Below are 19,080 nucleotides of genomic sequence, written 5' to 3'. Positions count from 1 at the left end.
TATACACTTCGTCATAATAATAATATCTTAGCGGTGGCGATAATATTGTGATACGTTATCACCTTTGTTATTTTGGTGCATTTTGTGGTGTTATCAAGTGCTAGGCCGTTGATAAAGTCATTCATAAGACGCTAGTAGTATGGCGAGGGTGTTTCCTTGCACTTCTTATCATTGCGCGTATGTGCAACGTAAAACTCGTGCCGTAACGAAGTGTCGATGCAATTTGTCAAACATATTCGCCGCGAGTTTTAGGTTTTTTTTGGTGTAGGTAGAATCACCCAGACATATTCAAACAATGGACCCACGAGGAATTGTTTGTTCGATAAAGCATCAACTCAAAAGGTTGTTTGTCAAATATTATTCAAATCGCAACGAGAAAAGATCACCTGTTTATCTTCAAACAAGATCTAATTATGTGTGTTTAGGTTGGGATCGATTTTGCCACAAAGTTTGCTCTAGATATAGTTCGGCTTATGAGACCCATATTTGTCCCACCAAAATACACGTCACTCGACAGAAACTAATTTTGATTAAACTTTCAAAAGAAAGCGTTTCATATCCACCCACTTTATTTAAATAATTAATTACAAATCTGTGGTACCACGTAAGAAGACCAAGATCTTAGAGTTCTTTACAAACAAAAATAGGTATGGGTCCTGTTAATTATCAGCTAGAGTAACAATTGCTGGAAGTAAAATGTTCATCGCGTACAGTTTCGGAGAATATTTAAATATGTTTGGTATTAAAAAATAAATAACTGTTAGCAATTTATGTTTACGTCACTTTCTATCAATTTTTCAAAGCAACCAATAACAAGCCACATTAACAACGTGATTATATTTGTTGCGCCAATAACTTCACGTGACCATGAGTTCCGTTAGGCAGGATTATTGTTCCATATGTGTTACTCACCATCACTAAGCAAAATTCATTAATATAAAGTGATCGAGTGCAATTGTTTTAATACATACCAGATTTGATTCAATTTAAAGTCATATTCCACTTTTTAAATTCATACATAAATTCATTAAATATGAATTTTTTAACATATTCGTAGTCTTCATTTACCACAGACTCATTTTGTTGGAGGTGAAAAGTACAGAGACAAATTTATAGAACTTTTATAATCCAGTCATTTACTGCAAATAATAGGTATATTTTTTTCAGATAGTTACAATTGAAACTGTTTTATAAAGTATGTATTTATAAAATAGGTACGAGGAGTTTATTTGTGTATCTGTAGATCTGTGTTTGCGGGCAGAAAATATTTTTATGGATTACTAGGAATAACTCATTGCTCTGAACAATTGAAAACAGTCGTATAAAAAGTGTGGGAGTGAAACAGTTGGATAAGACATAAATACCATAAAATTTGTCCTAGAATAGTTTATGGTAGTTACTGATTATGAGTAAAAGTGTAATACCTACTGAATGTAAGATTTATTAGGATACTCTAAAGCTCTACTCCATACTCTGATAGATTGCACGTTTTTTGACAGAAGACAGACACAGAAACGAGTGTGGCGGGAATTAATCTGCAAGGCTACAACGGTTTTCTACATAACGTGAAACAATTGAGATGTAGAGTTTAGTAGGTACTTTTCACTGCGTTATATTTTGGAACTAGAATTTAAAAACGTGCAATCTATCAGTGTACGGAGTATAACAAAAGTAGGAAATGATTCCACTAAAAGAATAGGGCGGTGGGTCGGATGGAGTTTTAACTTTGATTCCAGGAATCACGACGCCAACCAATTCCAGAAAATGCCTTCATTTTTAACTGAACCGATTTCTTAGTAGGAGGTAGTAAATATCTAGCGAAAAAGATGAGAAGTTAGGCTTGCATCACACTATATAAAACCGTTTCAGTCAGTATTGCGCAAAGAACAAACAACAAAAAACATTTCATCCAACGTGTTCAGCGTATTTCTTTTCTACTCTGTTCGAGACAGTTTTAATTTGACTATAACAATAAGACACTTTTGTCTGACCCGGTGTAATGTAACTTTATTGTTTAGGATTGGAGTGTCAGTGTTTCCTTGATCAATCTTAGTCATAACAATCATCAGTCGTTGATTTTTTAAAATAAAATTCAGGATCGCCTTTCAGCCGCCGCCGCCTACATTTCATTCACAGTTCACAGCATCGTGTAACTGATCAAGTAGTATATCTCGACTTCTTCGAATAAGTGATAAGCAAAGACATCGCACAGGCAGAGTTACATTGGTCCAGTTTTGGTAGAGGTTTGAAAAATTTGTATTTAGTTTTAAACATGCAAATAACGGATTGCGTATGGTCGTGGTGAGATTATTTAAAAATATGTACCTAAATGTAAAATGGTCATTGAGAACAATCGTAACGCCTCGAATGAGGTTCATAATTTTCATGGTTATTACAGTATTAATTATTTTGATTCTAGAACCCGTTATACAATAGTTTCAAGTTGCATAGATCGTGTGGGAGCAACATTTATTAACAGGTGTTTAAACAGAGATGAAATATTGGCAATAAGGAAATGTTTGGCGTGAACAACAACGCATTCTAATTCTGTAATGGCCTGTATAGGGGACTGAACTGACTTTTACTGAAACAAGAAACTTTATACCGCTAGTTCATTACGTTCTCTGTTCTTTTTGTTCCATTTCTCTTATATTCAGAACTAAAGCCAATGACATTCGTCATAATATCATAAGCAGACAATTCCAACGACAAGATTATTTTGGGATTTGAGTAAATACTACATTTTATTGGAGATAAAACAAAATAACACTACATCGCCAAAACTACAAGGTGTTATGAAACCGATCCATCACTAATGTTTATCTTGGTTAACCTTTCTTATCGACAAAAAAGAAGAATCCCTTATCTCGGCTAGCCAACATAAATTATCAATAGGCTAATCCTTTGTAGATAAAAAATGTGTTGGATTGCTTTCACGTAATGATATTTTCTTGACAATTTCATTTTTTGGGGCAGCATTCGACATTTATGAGTCGATAAATTGGTGTTCTGACAGGGTTATGGAACGATGCGTCGAAATCTGTCGGCATAGTTTAAGCTACGGTTTGAGTGGATTTATTTAGTATCGCGGCATGATAATGGGTCGTTGAAATAAATACTTCCTCACTTGAAAATATATTTATTAATATGTATTATAAAAATTGTCTTCGGTAAAGGCTCCACATTTGTAGAAAACTTAAGAAGGAATAATAAAACTTTTAAATAATATTAATTCTTTTCCTTGTAATGATTGCTGAATAGCATTAAGGACATTACCAGTTATGTGTATGGAGACAGGGAGACGGCTACACTTCTTGAGCATTTTACTTTATGGCATTAATCTACCACGGGAATTTACGTATCATATGTTATTACTACCACAAATAGGATAAAAATTTTCGAGTAATTGTAATTTTCCACGCCTATTTAAGATTCTGCTACAGGTTCTTGGAATTTGTGATGTGTTTCTTGACCTTCCGTATCCAATTAATCCCATAATTTTTGAACCCTTCTTTTTTAAATCCACTTCGATATGATTTTCTATAAACAAGATGAAATATTGGAAGGATACAATTTTAAGACATTATTCTTTTGGCAGAATCTCTTTAATTTTAATTAGATCTTGACGCCAATCCCTATCACCTTGCATAGCTTGGTAAGTCACAACATGCTGTTTCATTCAATTCTTTTGTTTCTTAGAATGTAGTGTTAAAACTTACCTTCTGGATTCGTTCCATTCACGAGCTATTTCTGTCAAATGATGAATTCGTTTCAAAGGTGACCACAATGATTCTGCACGGTAGTTGTTGATTTTTTCACGACGTTTTCTGATGACCGTCTTAATTTTTTTTAGCAATTTGCTTTACTGAATAATCTTCATTATGAAGTGTAATAAGCTGCAGATAAATTTTATACGTATTGAGAATCGTAGAAACAGGAATCGTTTTCATATTAAATTTAATAAAATTTGACGCCTAGGAAGAAGTCTTTGGCTTATTTCTAATATGTGTATGGTATCAAATTCAAATCGATTATATCAAAATATTGTTATGGAAGGAATACAAAACGTTTAGAGAAGCAATTTTACAACAAAAAAATTGTACAAAAGAAAAGTTCGCATATATTCCAATGTCTTTAATACATATTACAAATCTGAAATTTTAAGATGTTTTAGATGTCACGTCATCGCTCTGCCCCGGCTGTCCCTAGCTACCCCCTTTATAAAATTTCACTCTACACCTTTAGTGTTTTAGTACTTCTTTGTAAATAACTTAATACGTTACAAAGTTTTTGAAATATTATACCTACCTTAGGGTTTAAAAAAATTGAATATTTTTATAGATTAGAAAAATCAATTTGGCTCGCTTTAAGTCAGACATTTTTCAAAATATTCAAAATGAGTTTTAAAATCGGTTGTATATTGTTTAAATAATAGACAGTGACAGATTTACACCATTTAATTTGATTAAAATTACGACATTTATCGCCTTGTCATGTATTTTTAAATTCTAACAAAAATCTTATTAAATTGTTGCTGTTATTTGTTATTGTCATTTTTCTGTCCTATTGATGTTTAGAACTCTTTATTAATTTGTTTTTTTTTTGCTCTAACCAGGTCAATTCAATTTTTTTGTTCGACACTGTCAGAATTTGAGAATTTTCTCCTGTGTGGACGGATTTTGATAAATGTCACAACTTGTCAAAACGAAACGTCAAGCTAATTTTAAAGATTTTAAGCGATTTGGAGCTTTTGAGTCGAACAAAAAAACGTTGTATTCAACTCGTTCGTGTGTAGATTAGGCTGTTTTGGACGAAAGCCTAATTTACATACGAACTCTTTAAATAACCTACTATTTTACATAGGTATTCGATTAAATATACGTCGAACGTTTTTTTCGAAAATATCATATAATTATACTTACCTACATGATTATTATGCCGTTTAGGAACATCCAAGATTTTTTTAAGTAGGTATTTATTGACACACAAATACCTAAATTTGTTCGTCAATAATCCATGCATTTAATATTTTATTATTATTTTATTAAAATTTCCAATAATACCGATAATGTTTAGAATGCAACAATCAAAACGCCAATGAAAAGCTTCTCTCAGATGTAGAGCTTATAAAATTGAAGAAAATAGTAACCTATCGACATTAAAAAGAAAAAAAAACTCATGTGGAGGAGTTACGTTAACTGTAACTAACAAACAAAATTAAAGGACCGCCAATTTATGAAGTTTTGGTGGAAAATGCAATAGTGTATAGTAGAGCACAATAGTGTCGTCAACTGGTTGAAAAATGAAATCACATTCTCTTATTACTTTTGAATTCGCCTGGTAACGCCACGAAGGCATTTATAGGTGAATGCGTACTTTAACTTTATTAGGTACGAAGCGGTACGAAGTCAAACGAGACGTACTAAAAACAAATGTAATGTGTAATAAGACATAAAAAATGGACAAATTCGATAAAACTTGTTGTCATATTTTTTGTTAACATGTGGGAGTACTACGAGTACGGAAGCGATTAGGCATAGGTGGTTCAGTGTAACAACCTGTGTTACAATTACAGTACCACTCCAGTTGCTTTGTTTGCTAAAGCTAAGGTGACCGTGGTAAATTTTATGGCTTTCGGCGTGCCGTGTATTTATGCCTTCATCCCACATTCCTTCAACAATCGTCGGATCAATTAACCTATTTAAGAAGAGATTTTTATTCGTCAGTCGAAAGCGCACAAACAATTTTTGCGGTTAGACCGCGGGCAGGGTAACAGTTGTAAAAAAATGTGCGGTGAACTAGTGGTCCAAGCTCGTTGCTTATCAGCTTTGCAGGAAGTCCGTTGCCTGCATAGCGGGATAATATGGTTTTTACGTAGTACTTCTTATCTAGATCAGAATCACAAACACTGAATAACGAACTTTATCAAGTCATTATTTACACAAATGTCAAATCTTATCAACGTCAAACAGAACCGTACAGTTTATTTAAAGCATGGCTGACGAACAAACTCGGAAATATTGCTGGGCTTCAATATTGAAATTACAAAAATAATGTAATTTGTGGAATAGTTGTGACCTCTGACCGATGACGAATCGGTCGCAATGATTCCTAACAGAATATTCTCAAAAAATATACGCTCGGGGCTCACGTCCCCTAGCTACGTCTCGACACTGATTAGTAAAGGGTAATTTAATTGTTTCGCGTCGCAACGTTCTGTTAAATCAAAGGTTCAACCCTGGCAAGTGGTTATTTATTACATTTCAAGCTTAATAGAACTTTCGTTATAAATTACTCTAACATGACTTGAAAAAAATCTAATTAATTTTATTTTTTATAGATATTTATAACTGCCAAATTTTTCTTTCACGCCTTACTTCGTTTATTGAAGCTGTAATAAATCGTACCCATAAAATTGATTACTTCAAGTTTTGGTGATAAATGTATTGATACCTTAATCTGAACCTGACCTATGCTAACCCAAGTTACATTTTTTAAGTTTTCACTTGAGTGCATTTTATTTGCGCTTTTCAAAATTGACAGTGAGATAAGTGAGCTATTTTCTTTCATTACTCTGTATGTGACTTTTGATAATTATCTCTATTTATCGAAGAAATTGTTAATGTTTTATTACGTTGACCTTATATACGGTGCTCCTTATCAGCACCAGTAACAACGTGATCATTAGTTTACATCATGAATGTTATATTAAAATTTGTTCATTTCTAGTACAGGCTCCTTTAAACTTTAACCTTTAAATGATTTCTTCTTTTTGTTGCTAAGCGGTTTTGAAGTTGGTGAAATGAACCAGTGATAAATAATGTTCATATAAAAATGAAGGTTTAGTGTCGCGTTAGTTATTTATTAACAAGTCTTAGTTTAGACGTAAGTATGTCACAAATAAAACCAGAATAGTAATGAGGGAACCTATACTATAACGCGTTATACTCCATAATACTCGTAATTGTATAAAATGGCTAACCAGCCATGTGTGATAAAATTCTCTAACAGACATACTTAATTGATCGTGTGAAAACTGTTATCATTGTGGTTTTAGTGTTAATATTTAGATGCCTACGCACCTTTCTATTAATTTGGCCATTTATGTTTATAGATGTATTGAGCGTAGCAAAAATATGTTGACGTTTCATTTTAAAAACAATTAAGATTGGAAGTGTTTTTTAGTTTTGTTTACGTATTTAAAAAATACCACTCGAAGACAGTAACATAAATACTTTTGTTTTTTAAAAATTTATTTATATCGTATGCACTTTAATTGTTAAAAATATTATTTTGTGTTATTTATATAATTTTTTGATAATCAGTTTGAAGTTATTAAGAAAATATGTTTTTATCTAAATACGTACATATTTAATTGATGTGTGTTTAAAAAAGTTACATATGTATTGCTTTTTAAATCTTTTCTTCAATAACCGTAATTTTCAAATTTATCCCTAATATACTGTATGCTGTTTTGGCAACATTGCTCGTTTCTGCCGAATGTGACAACTAGGATATACCTATGGATAAGTAAATAATATGAAAGTAAAGCAAGTATCTAACTTTTTTTTAACGGTAGACTAAAATAACAATCTATTGGTTAAAAATAAGTAAAAAGTAGGACCGAAATGAACAAGGAAGAATTACGTTCAAATTAAATAAAAGAAGTAGGGTTACAGTCAGGCAGTCATAGAAATTGTAGGTCACACAGAATTCAAATTTTAAATGAATAGTCGTATACCTACTAAGAAAAATGAAAATTACATACTTCATAGGTATTTAATTTAGGTTTAAATAAAATTTGTTTTTAGTGAATTGGATTCAGCTAAAAGTTGTTATTACAGAAGTTGGGTTGTTAATTAGAATATAATAACATTAACATTTCTTGAAATTGAAATTTGTAATTCTGTATGTTAATTTAGACGACTTGTAGATCACATAGGCAACTGTCTATACGTATTGTGTTTGTTGTGTTGCAGCTATTGAAGGCCGTTATAACGAAGAACCCTCTCAATACAGTCCCGCCTCTCATCACGAGGGGGCCGAGCCATCGCCCCACTCTAGAGCGACGACGCCCCTCGAATGCCTGCCCTATACAACAGAAGCGGATCAGGAAAATTACCCAACCGTGATGCGAGCGGACGGGGGCGATTATAATATTCTATTTAATAATGCAAGGATAGACGAGGTAACACCCTTCGACGGGAACTGTATTTGATTTGATTTCGAAAAAAATGTAGAACACACCCTTGGTAAAATGATTAATTTCAATGTCAATAGTAAATTGAACGCGTTACATTCTAATGTGGCCTTTATGATATGCCGCCCCAAATACGTTTTTTTTTTTAATGTAAATAGAAAAAATCTATCTTTGGCACCTATTAGGTAATTGTACGTTTGTAACTATAGGTACCTATTGAAGAATCTTCTGGTACTGAATATCTTCAGTTGGGTACTGTACACAATGTATCTAATGGATCTCCCAATGGTAGTGGAAACTCAAGCTCAGGATCTCCTAGACGAGTAGCATTTACACATCTAAATTCAATTCAAGCCTCAGAGCATCATCCCAGCATGGAAGGGTCGCATCTTACCCAGCTGACGAGCCATATTAGTTATACCGGCGAGATTGATTCATCACAAGGAGTAAATCTAGGAAGGTAGGTTTCGTTTATTGACAGGTTTTCATTAGATCCCTGGGGGCGATGTACCTGCTGTAAAAATGAATTGCATGGGAAAAACAAAATCAGCGAACAGTGTGTGTATCTAATTTTATGAACAAAAATAAAGCAGAAGAAAAGTATAAACATTTGCAAACCAATCTACTTTTGGAGTTTTTTAGTAGAGCGTTTACAAATCACAAAAGTGATTACAAATAGTCCGCTTATTTTATATTTGGGACTTCAGACTTTAGAGCACAGGAAGAGCTTTATTACCTTATCTTGGGTTGGGTGAATCATTATACCCTTGGTTTAACCGCAAAAAAAGTTAAAAACGTGCAAAATTGCACTGATATTTTGATAATTGGAGATTTTTCTTCTCTGCTTCATTAGTTAAGCAAACTTTGAGGAAATAAATGTTGTATTAGTTTAGAGCAAATGTGTTCTTTTCAATGTTTTGTATCTACATAAATTGACTTATCGACATATATTACATTAACCGCTATATTATGACTCATAATAGAGGAAAACTGAAACGCAGGCTATTTTCAAACCACACCAGAGATAAATAATTGTCTGACATTTGATGTATGAGATAAGGACGTTCTTCTTTTGAATTTCGTTATTTGCATAAGTTTTTTTTTATCTTATCACTTATTTTATTTTTCAATAAATTGATACATTCTAAAGAACTAGTATCATAATTTTTGTTTCAAGAAAACGTTATGGCTACAGAGTAAGAATTTTATTTTTTTAAATCATTTATGTAGTATTTCATCAATAACATTGATGAATATAAGTATATAATCAATAACGTACATAATATATACCTACGGAAATACATACATAATGTAACGGGTGTTTTTTTAAATTTGGTCTCGAAGTTGGCGTTGAAGAGTCGATTGTGAACGCATCACTGGATTACAACTCTAATCAGCTGTGCAAATCTAACCCCACTTTTTGCGTGTTTTAAATATGCAATTTAAAAAATCTGTCTTTTTTAAGACCAGTGGTTCATTCACAATGGACTCGTCAACGCCAACTTCTACGCCAAATTAAAAAAAAAACACTCTTTACGAGTATACGAGTTACGAGTATAATTTATAAAACTTATAAATTCGTCGTTTTCAAAGTCTAACAAAAACAATAATAAGAATTCTTGCTAAATAATTAGGCCAAAAAGTTGAAAAGATATTACTAGATATGTATTGCGTAATTAGGTTCTAATTCTGAAAGGCACATTTATGACTTACACAAATGATGGTCTGCACCTTCTGAGAGTTTTTGTAAGTCTGTAACGGCGTAATGGTTAGTAAATTTCATTAATACCACATTTATATTTACCTACCTCTACCTATTCAATTCAGAAAAGTGATGAAATAAAAATCTTCATATTAAAGTCTACCTTTCAATAATTTTATACTTATAGAGGCGTGTTTGCATCTACTTGGGAAAAATATCTGAATATTGCAGATATGTATGTAAAAAAATACTACATACCTGTATAAAGTCGTAGGCATACCTAGTGTTATGACACTTTAGTTAACGGAACATTATGTGGTTAAGTTCAAAATCTTGAGGGTGTTTTACCTCTCAGGAAGTTTGTAAGACATTGTGTAACTTAATTCCTTCAGAAAGTATCTTACAATGTTATAGGTCAAGATAATTACATCCAGATTTCTTGCGGATATGAAGCTGAAACCGATATTGTTGTTACTTCTTAATATTATATTAAGATTACAAAAACATATTTTTAACAAACTGCTTATTATAAGTTGATGTAACGTTTTAGATAAATAAGATCAGAAAAACAGCAGCGAAGCAGCGAAAGATGATTTCTGCGACAAATTAATCTAAAACGTAGAAAGAGATTACCTAAGTACCTACATAGATAGGTAGGTATCTATCTACATATTACTTCAATGACAGTTAATTGCAGAACAATTTACTTTTTACCTTTCTAAAAATCAGTAAAACAGATTGATGACTTTTCATTTTGGTTATAAATTATTATTGCAATAGTAGGGACCTCCAGTAGGTACTCCGGTGACATTGGAATAAAAGCTCTTGTACCAATTTTTTATAATGTTTTCGTGTAACTATTTCAACATGATGAAAAAGCTTCTTCGAATAATTTATTTGTATATCTTAAGTAGGTATACTAAAAATTACATTTTCAAATGTCCATTAATAATAATGTTTGCGTATATAAATAATTTAATAACGTTATGTTTCTATTTGGATCAATCAAGTCGTAATCGTTAATAAACAAATATTAAAAGTGTCAGGAGTTCCATAATCACATCACTTCTGTTGAATTCTAATTTTATAATTTTAAAGCACTTTTGTTGTAAAATGTCAGTTGGTTTTAAAATACGAGAAGCGATGACAAGTGCCACAATATTTATGTTGAGAGAGAAAATTGGCATATCTCAGTTCGTGGTTTGACAGACTTACGGTAGTCTGTTGCAGATCTGCCCACAAAGACTATCAAGTGTCACTTCGGGTATACTAATATTGTGGTGATTGTGTCGGTCGATTGGCCAACAATAAAGTTTGCATCGTAATGTAACTACAACCGATGTGAAAGAGAAACTTGTTGATCTTATGCAAAATTAATTTTCAACAATAAGAATGAATAGGAATATTTTATAATGTAGATGATTTGATACCGTTTATGAGTCACTCTTGTGACTTTCAGACATGTTTCGTATTGTACATATTTACAAGCCATCGATATCGTGATGATTTAAATTACATTCTTTAGATCTGATGGTGTTAATAAAATCGCACTTTCGACTTTTGTGTAAAAAACAATGTGTCTTATTTCACTGATTATCTTTGCCGTTGATAATTGTAGCGGCACATGTGCGAACTCACGCGAAGGCTTCTCATATCCAAACAAAGAATTGGATTCATGTTTGACGTTTTGTCACGTCAAGGTCAGCGATGGAATTGTTGTTTTCGATGCTGGGGAGTCATTTATAAACATTTAGTGAGATACCTTGCCTAATGTATTTTACAAATTGACCGTCTAGCTGCCTACCAGACAGACCCTTATCTAAAAAACTATTAGGAATTTACCAGTTTTTCAACTTTATCTGTAGTGGTTTTTAAAACAAAAATGCGACCCCAGTAGCTGTACCTCGTCAAAATTGTTACCGACGCAATGGTTTTACCCACAGTCGGTGTGCAATTTGAAATGCGTTTTTTTTTTACACAAATCAGTATTTTATTGTTGTCTTAAAATATTCAACAGGAAGTACTGTTATCAAGCCAAGTCAAATTTTCCTGTCACAGTTCCATGTTCCATATAGACTGAATAATTCATCGTTTAGCGCCTTATGTTAAATAATTCATTGTCATTTGCTGTAAAGCGTTCTCGAGCTTTGCTAAAAACCGGAAACAAAAGTTCGCTCGATTGCATCCACGTGCGCAATGTGTAAACGTAATTCTCTCCAAGCTTCTACCGGTACACGAAGTTGTACTTATTCAAACCGGTGTCTTGTGCCTTGGCACGCGACTAATAAGTTTCGCTAGATCTAACACATCTTTCCGGCAGGTTAAGGGTTGGCGAACGTCGTAAAAGACTTCAACGGTATTAAATATTTCTGACCAACTGCTGAGGTAATCCAGCAGTTATCTGATTCGATCGTTCTTGGCATTGACTTTCAATTTGTTGATGTTTTAGTTTATTAACTCAGCATTCGGTTAACGAACTTAAATATTATTATTATTGTCGTTGGTGCAAACAATAATATTTGTTATATACCTTCTTATTTTACCTATAAATAAATCAAAGTAGGTACAGTCAACCAACTGTATTATTGAAGGAATTTTATGTTTTACAAAAAAACGTGGCACCGAATAATGTAGCCAATAGTAGTTCTACTACTAGTTTTATGTTCATATACTGTTATTAGCTTGGCTTTTTATGAAAATTTTTCTTCGTACTAAGGTGCGTTTAAATGTATATTTTCTTATCAATAGCGTAACGAGCACATTACCCCGTTTTAGTGATAAGAGAACCCGCATGCTATTACAAATGCTGGCGGAAAACCGAGTATTTTAAATGGGAAAATTTTGTTGAATACAATGAAGAAAGTTTAAATGAATACATGGATTTAATAATTTATTTTGTTTGCAAAGAACCAACAGTAATTATTAAACGAGATGCGGTTAAAGTCCGTACCAAAAAAAAATAGCTTAATTAGAAGTGTTTATGTCTTTTTGTGTAGATTTATTTGATTTATTAAATTTAAAATGAACTTGGTTCAAGTGTTAATATTGATTTAAAAATATGATAAACTTATTTAAAAATTCCACAGTTTGAACTCAACATTGTTGATTATTAAACTTTATCTGTTCATAAATATTAAGAAATTTATAAAATCATCAGTTTAAATTTTAGTTGTGCTAGATATCATTACTAATACTGACTACGTGCTCTGCAAAAAAGTATACGTATTTCCATTTTTTTGAAATATTCATGTTGTAAAACAAAAATATGTTAACAAGAAATAATATGCATAATGTAGTATTACATAAAATATATCGGGTGGTCATTTAAATTTATCCTCAAAGTTGGCGTTGAAGAGTCGATTGTGAACGCACCACTCCACCAACGCACCAACACTGATCGGTGATCTGTAATCCGTGGTGCGTTCGTAATCGACTCTTCAACGCCTGCTTTGAGGATAAATTTAAATGAACACCCGATACTTGACACCTATGGTTTTGGCCGATTGAAGCTGTGTTTTTTTAATTAAATAACATTTAATTCATAATTTTGCTACTAAATTGATAACAGTCAATTTATAATTAAATTAGATGAACTAGCAACAAATAGGAACCTAAAATGTTTCTTGTAATTTAAATGCCCCATGCATATGTTAATTATTTATAATGATACATATTTAAAACTGTTAATTGTTATTGTCTTAAGAAATACCTGCGTTTTGTTGTTTTTTAAAATATTTTTTAAAGTTACTTTGTCATTAAAAATTAATTAACAAACTACGTGCCAAAACCAAACAGATCGAATTTACTTTAAACGATGCTTTATTTCCAAGTAACTGGCCTTCTAAGGTTAAAGACTGCTAACAAATTATATTATTTTTGTTGTAAAAGGCAATAAAATCACTTAAAACTGAACGCTTTAACTTTTAACAACAATTTTTGTGTGTACCGCACGTAATTTCAAGCGAACATGATTTATTTCATAAACAAGTTCACGCGACGTTAATGCACCTTTTGTTTAATTGCATTAACTTTTCGTCGATGGAAATTATTGGCAACAAAAATGAAAAAGCAAACATTACAATTTTGTACAAATAAATTTTCCGTTTTGTTTTCAAATTTCTTCATGTCGTGCTGCAGTGATGCACAATAATGATGCGCGGAAGTAAACACAAATATTATGTTTACCTTCGCGGTGGTCGTGTCAGGAAGCACAAATTACGTTTTCAGCTGAAAATAAAAAAATCGCGGGTATGAGTCAACTTGTTACGCCATCCCGTCTGAAAATGGAAGCCGATTGACGCTGAAAATACAGTCGGCGGTGAAAAAGTTCGGATGCGAATGTTATTTGCATTTATCTGTGCCCGAAGCACGTAAGTTGCGGTCGTTCCGGAACGACTGCTGAAACGGTGACGTCAGAACGCCGTCCCCACGTGATCGTTGTGGCAGCTTTGTCGAAGTAAGATGGTCGTTCGGTTTGCCCAGCAATTAGTAATTCATTGTCAGTTGTCGTACTTTGTCCGAAGTGTTCGGGCGATGCTTCAAAAATTGCTTGTGCGCGCTCCTTGTCATTATCATAAAAAAGTTGTGTTACCCAAAGTACGTGTTCCTAAAACATTAAGTATTAAAACACAGAGATGGATTTAAATTTTTTACAACACAAGTTAGTTTTTGTCATGCATTATTTTATTTAGTTTTTACTGTAAGAGCGAGCGAGTTTTTCACCAACATGGATTTTTCATGCGATTCAGTATGACAGTGGTGCATCTGTGATTGAATTATCTTTATTAAATTATCTTCGAGTGATAAGATTACTGTATCAAAACTGGTCATGTCTTCGATACTAAGACACCTCCTCTCTAAGAAGTGGGTGTTGTAGGAACGTGCATAACCATTTTTTACTTTCTTTAAAAAAAATTGGATTAATTCTGCTCTTAATTTTTTTTTGTTTTTGTTTCGTAAGTTGACTGAAACTGTTTTTTCCTTTCAGTAGTTTATATTCGAGGAATACCGGTACTTACAGTACGGGTACGATGCCTTATTACGGAACAGGATCACCAGAATTATCCTCGCAACCAACACAGTTATGGAGCAATTCAGGTACCTATTATATTTTTTCTTGAATATGAAAGCGTTGTTTTCCCATTTATTATGAACAAATATCAGTGATAAGATTTTCTTGAAAAAATGTTTTGGTTAAAATGAACAGGATGTTTTTATGGTTTCATGTTTTGCATTTGAAAATGTGAATAAACTCTGTATTTACTTCGATTTGTTAATGTATTGTGTAACCACACTCAGACAAGATTTTTCGGAAATATTTTAGTATCATTATCAATTTTTTATTTCGTTTAGGTATGAGTTCATTTATAATTATCAGCGAAGGAGGGTCATGACAATATTAGGACCGTAATTGGGATAATTTTAAACAGAGAACGCGAGAAGGTCCTTGCGACGCATGATTTTATTGGTTTTATGTACATAACGAAAAATGCAATTGCATTAGCATTACACGAATATTGTTGTACTTGTGTGCTCATTTGTTTATTTATTTTTACTTTTACAGCGGCAAAAACGTTAACATGGTCGCTTAATTCCAAAGTACATGCGAGGTGTTTTAAAACATTTATACGATTAAAGTCGATTTGGATTTGATGTTTGTAAAGTAAACAATGAATGAGGATGATTCTTTTCAATAAAAGATAAGTGCTGTGTAGTCTGTTGTCATTTAACTTACAGATTGACTATCAAATTGTTTTTGTTACTGACCTGCTACAAACAACATTTTAAAAATAAATAATGCAATCAACATCGTTTAATTGTAAAATACACGTGATAATTTTATGAAATAAGCGCAGAAAAATAATCGCGTTGGTGTCCGAAATGACCCTACCTGATAATTTTTATGATAAACTTTAGAAAAATTCGATAAATTTTGTTATTTATACGAGTCTGCATCCTAGTTCGGAAATTTACAATTACGAATTGATCAAGACTAGATTGTAGATTTTTTCGTAGCCGTAATAAGTTCTAGTAAGTGATGCGATGTTTCTAGGAATAAATTCTAACGCAGGGTTGGTGCTAGCAGAAGAGTATCCCAAAGTGACGTCTTCTACTGCTTTACCAGCATTCAACAGACTGTCAACTCTACATACCAATTCTCACCACCGAAGTGCCTCATACACGGTGCCCAGCTCGTCGAATTATAATGATTGGCAATACACCGAGCCCGCTAGTGCCTTGCAGTACAACATCCTTAGTCCTGGAGCTACCAGGAGCAGGCCTCTCTCAGCTTCGGCATCCCTTTCAGCAAGTAAGTTAATTTTATGTCAAGGGTTACGGGCTAAGTCATTTTTCATTTTGTCAGCTTTAGCGGAAACAAACGTAAGTACCTGCTGAGAGCTGATTTTTATGTTTGCAGTATCGAATCTTCTAATTGCACTCGGAAACGTTTTCGTATCAAAGCAAATAACTGAATTTCTAATAGTTTATTCGTGTTGTTAAAGTCGGTTTGTATGTACAGATTAAAAAAGAACGCCGTTCCTTATTTTGATAATGCGCGAGAGACTTGCATTGAGAATTAAGGCAGACGCAGAATTTTTGTAATTTATACTCGATCAAAATAAGAGCCGGAGCAGATACGCAAGAAAAATTGATAAATGGGATGAACTTTAATCAAGCGCAAAAATTTGTTTTTTTAAATAAAGTCGCATCAGTTTATCTAAAAAACAAAGTCAACTGAATTCCAGATACAAAATCCTGACCTACGCTGAAAGAAGCTAATTGCATTCTACTGATTATAAATGCTTAATGATTCATGTGGTTATGTTTATTTCTGATAGGTAATCAAATTTTGTATTTTGTTCGATAATCACCTACGCGCAAAAGTACTCTAGATCGTCTTGGTCAAGTGCAGTCAAATAAATCATCTATAAACCATTAGAAATTTTCCGCATCAATAACTAAAATTACTAGTTTAGAAAAGAATGCGACGGTATAAATTATACTTGTCTGACAGAACGCATATTTAATTTTAATTAAGAAAACCAACATCAGACTTGTTTCCATAATTAAGACTGAATAACACGGTTAACAGTTTATTAACAACTGTCACATTACGTCTGAAACTACTCAATTGTTGAAGAATTTTACAGGAAATAAACAAACAACAAAGAAATTCTGTCTGTGCTGTTGGTTGAATTCTGAGACCAAAAGGTTTTGTAATGTTTGTTTTTTCTATTTTCTGAGAGCATTTTGTTTTAATGTTCTGTTGTCTCACCCGAGAATATAACCGCTTTATTTATACAAATATTTCAGCAGGAGAGTATTAGTTAGATGGCACTTAATCCCTTTTTGAGAACATGTCATCGAGGTACGAGTGTGCGACGGCACATTTTAAAGAAACCCCATTTCGGTATATGTGTTACATGGTCACTATGTGTGGCTTGCAGAGTGATGGAAAGCAGATAAGGGGCGTAACCCCCTGGGATATGTTTGGTATCTCTTACACGTCAAGCGTGTGTGTATGCGTGTGGTTTTTTGCCTTTTGCTACAAATTGTGTGACATTCCTTTTAGGTCATCTAAGTGCCAACATATGTCGACTTGAGTTGCAGCAAGGTCTGTACTTACGTAGGTATTGTAAACATGTTCTAATGGGCGTTTTAATGCCAACAATGTTGATAAAAATATCGATTATAATCAGCCAGAAGTGAAGAAAACTGAAACCTCTTTTTATTAACCCAGCTGGGCTTTTTTATAAATTTTCATTGATTCAACTGCATTCATTCACTTTCGGTTATGAAAGTAGTTGGAGCATAATTTTTTTGGAATTAGTGTTGTTTGTTTTTTTGTGCAAACGAGATGATGTGTTTCGTTTTCGCTCCGCACTTGATTTATGGGAAATTCGACACCAAGTGAGGTGCGTGGCGCCACATTTTTTTAGTAGCGTAACATTGGGCTCGTCTCAGGATTAAAACTTTAAGACTGCACCCTCATAAATCTTGATCCTTCGGCTAAAAGCTTTGTATAATTTTTTTTATTGCCATAACCGAAACGCATTTTAAGCGGAATAATTGTGTCGAACTGGCTCAATAAATTTAGTAAAATTTAACCAGACAACAGCATTACTGTATAACTGTAATTTATGACAAACATAATGTGATCTGGATTTCTAGATGGCAAGTGCATGTGTGTGTAAAACAGATGTACATCGATTTAGAGTTTTCGAGTCCCTAAAACACTCAACTTACTATATTTATCATAAGTGGCCGTTATAGCAGTTTCGTTGAAAATGCAGGAATTTGATGGAACACATCGCCCAAAAAAATTAATCGCTTTGTTGCTAATTTTAAAAACTGAAAGTGAAGGGTATTAAATAAATCACTGCAAAAACTCGTGTCAAATATTTTTATTGGAGTTTTCAAAATTGTAACGTCAACTAGATATTAATAACTTAATAGAGATAAGGCTAAAAAAAGAATCACAGATTAAAAAAATCAGATCACAATAAAAAAATGTACGATTATTTTCACTCTAAATTTATCGTAATTTGCAAATTCATGTGATTTCCATAAAGTAAAAAAGGAATGTAAGTTAGTACATATGTATTATGTATGTAATAGGAATTTGTTTTTTTACTTTTTCCTACTCGTACGTTAGCGAAGATTATTTCCATTTTTCATAATATGTAATTCATTGTGATAATAGTCTACAAAAATGTTGGTTTTCTTACAATTTAAAACAAGGAAGCAATTAGCGTTTGCGTTATTTTTATAAATAAATTGTGCTTTCATTTTGAATTAGCATATTGAAAAAAAACACTGTTTACACTTTTTACAATAATTTTTTTTAATTCCTGATTTCAAAAATCTCCCAATCATTAAAGCATTAGTAATTCCGAACATTTTTTAAGTTCTGAATCAACTTTTTTTTGGTGCATAATTAAAAAAAAATACGATATCTTCGTTTCTGTTGGTTGGCAATTTTACCTCTTGCAATTATATTATGTGATATAAAGGAATGTTCGCAGAATGGCATATTGAATATCTTTGAATATTCCCATAGATGTTGCGTCTTTTGCATGCATTCCTTTTGCTTTCTTAGAACTGCAACCATGACGCAGCATATCACCGTGTGATTTAAATGAACCTTTTGTTGTTATTTTAGTTTCTGCATCTCAAA

General features: G+C 32.7%; 1 protein-coding gene and 1 long non-coding RNA gene across 9 annotated transcripts in view; one reads left to right on the top strand and one right to left on the bottom strand.

Annotated features, from left to right (window-relative positions):
- The window catches only part of LOC138131593 (transcription factor GATA-4-like), a 31,940-nt gene that overhangs the window by 9,162 nt on the left and 3,698 nt on the right, over positions 1-19,080 (top strand). For 2 of the 7 annotated variants that reach the window (XM_069048686.1, XM_069048681.1), the window contains exons 2-5: positions 7,980-8,188; positions 8,410-8,660; positions 14,890-14,999; positions 15,955-16,212. In XM_069048686.1, coding sequence (XP_068904787.1) covers positions 7,980-8,188; positions 8,410-8,660; positions 14,890-14,999; positions 15,955-16,212 — 828 coding nt within the window. Of the gene's footprint in view, positions 1-130; positions 343-6,727; positions 6,886-7,979; positions 8,189-8,409; positions 8,661-14,889; positions 15,000-15,954; positions 16,213-19,080 lie in introns of those variants that run through there. The other 5 variants (XM_069048687.1, XM_069048688.1, XM_069048685.1 and 2 more) reach the window with 5 other exon arrangements.
- The window catches only part of LOC138131597 (uncharacterized), a 20,627-nt gene continuing 10,937 nt past the window's right edge, over positions 9,391-19,080 (bottom strand). The window contains exons 2-4 of one of the 2 annotated variants that reach the window (XR_011159856.1): positions 10,213-10,355; positions 10,009-10,182; positions 9,391-9,952 (exon numbers count right to left, since the gene is read on the bottom strand). This is a non-coding gene — a long non-coding RNA (uncharacterized lncRNA). Of the gene's footprint in view, positions 10,183-10,212; positions 10,356-19,080 lie in introns of both variants that reach the window. The other variant, XR_011159855.1, reaches the window with a different exon arrangement.

Source organism: Tenebrio molitor, chromosome 5 (genome assembly GCF_963966145.1).
Source record: "Tenebrio molitor chromosome 5, icTenMoli1.1, whole genome shotgun sequence".
NCBI classification, from domain to species: domain Eukaryota; kingdom Metazoa; phylum Arthropoda; class Insecta; order Coleoptera; family Tenebrionidae; genus Tenebrio; species Tenebrio molitor.
The sequence above is the reverse complement of the archived record's forward strand: the minus strand, read 5'-3'. Positions and strand labels throughout refer to the sequence as shown.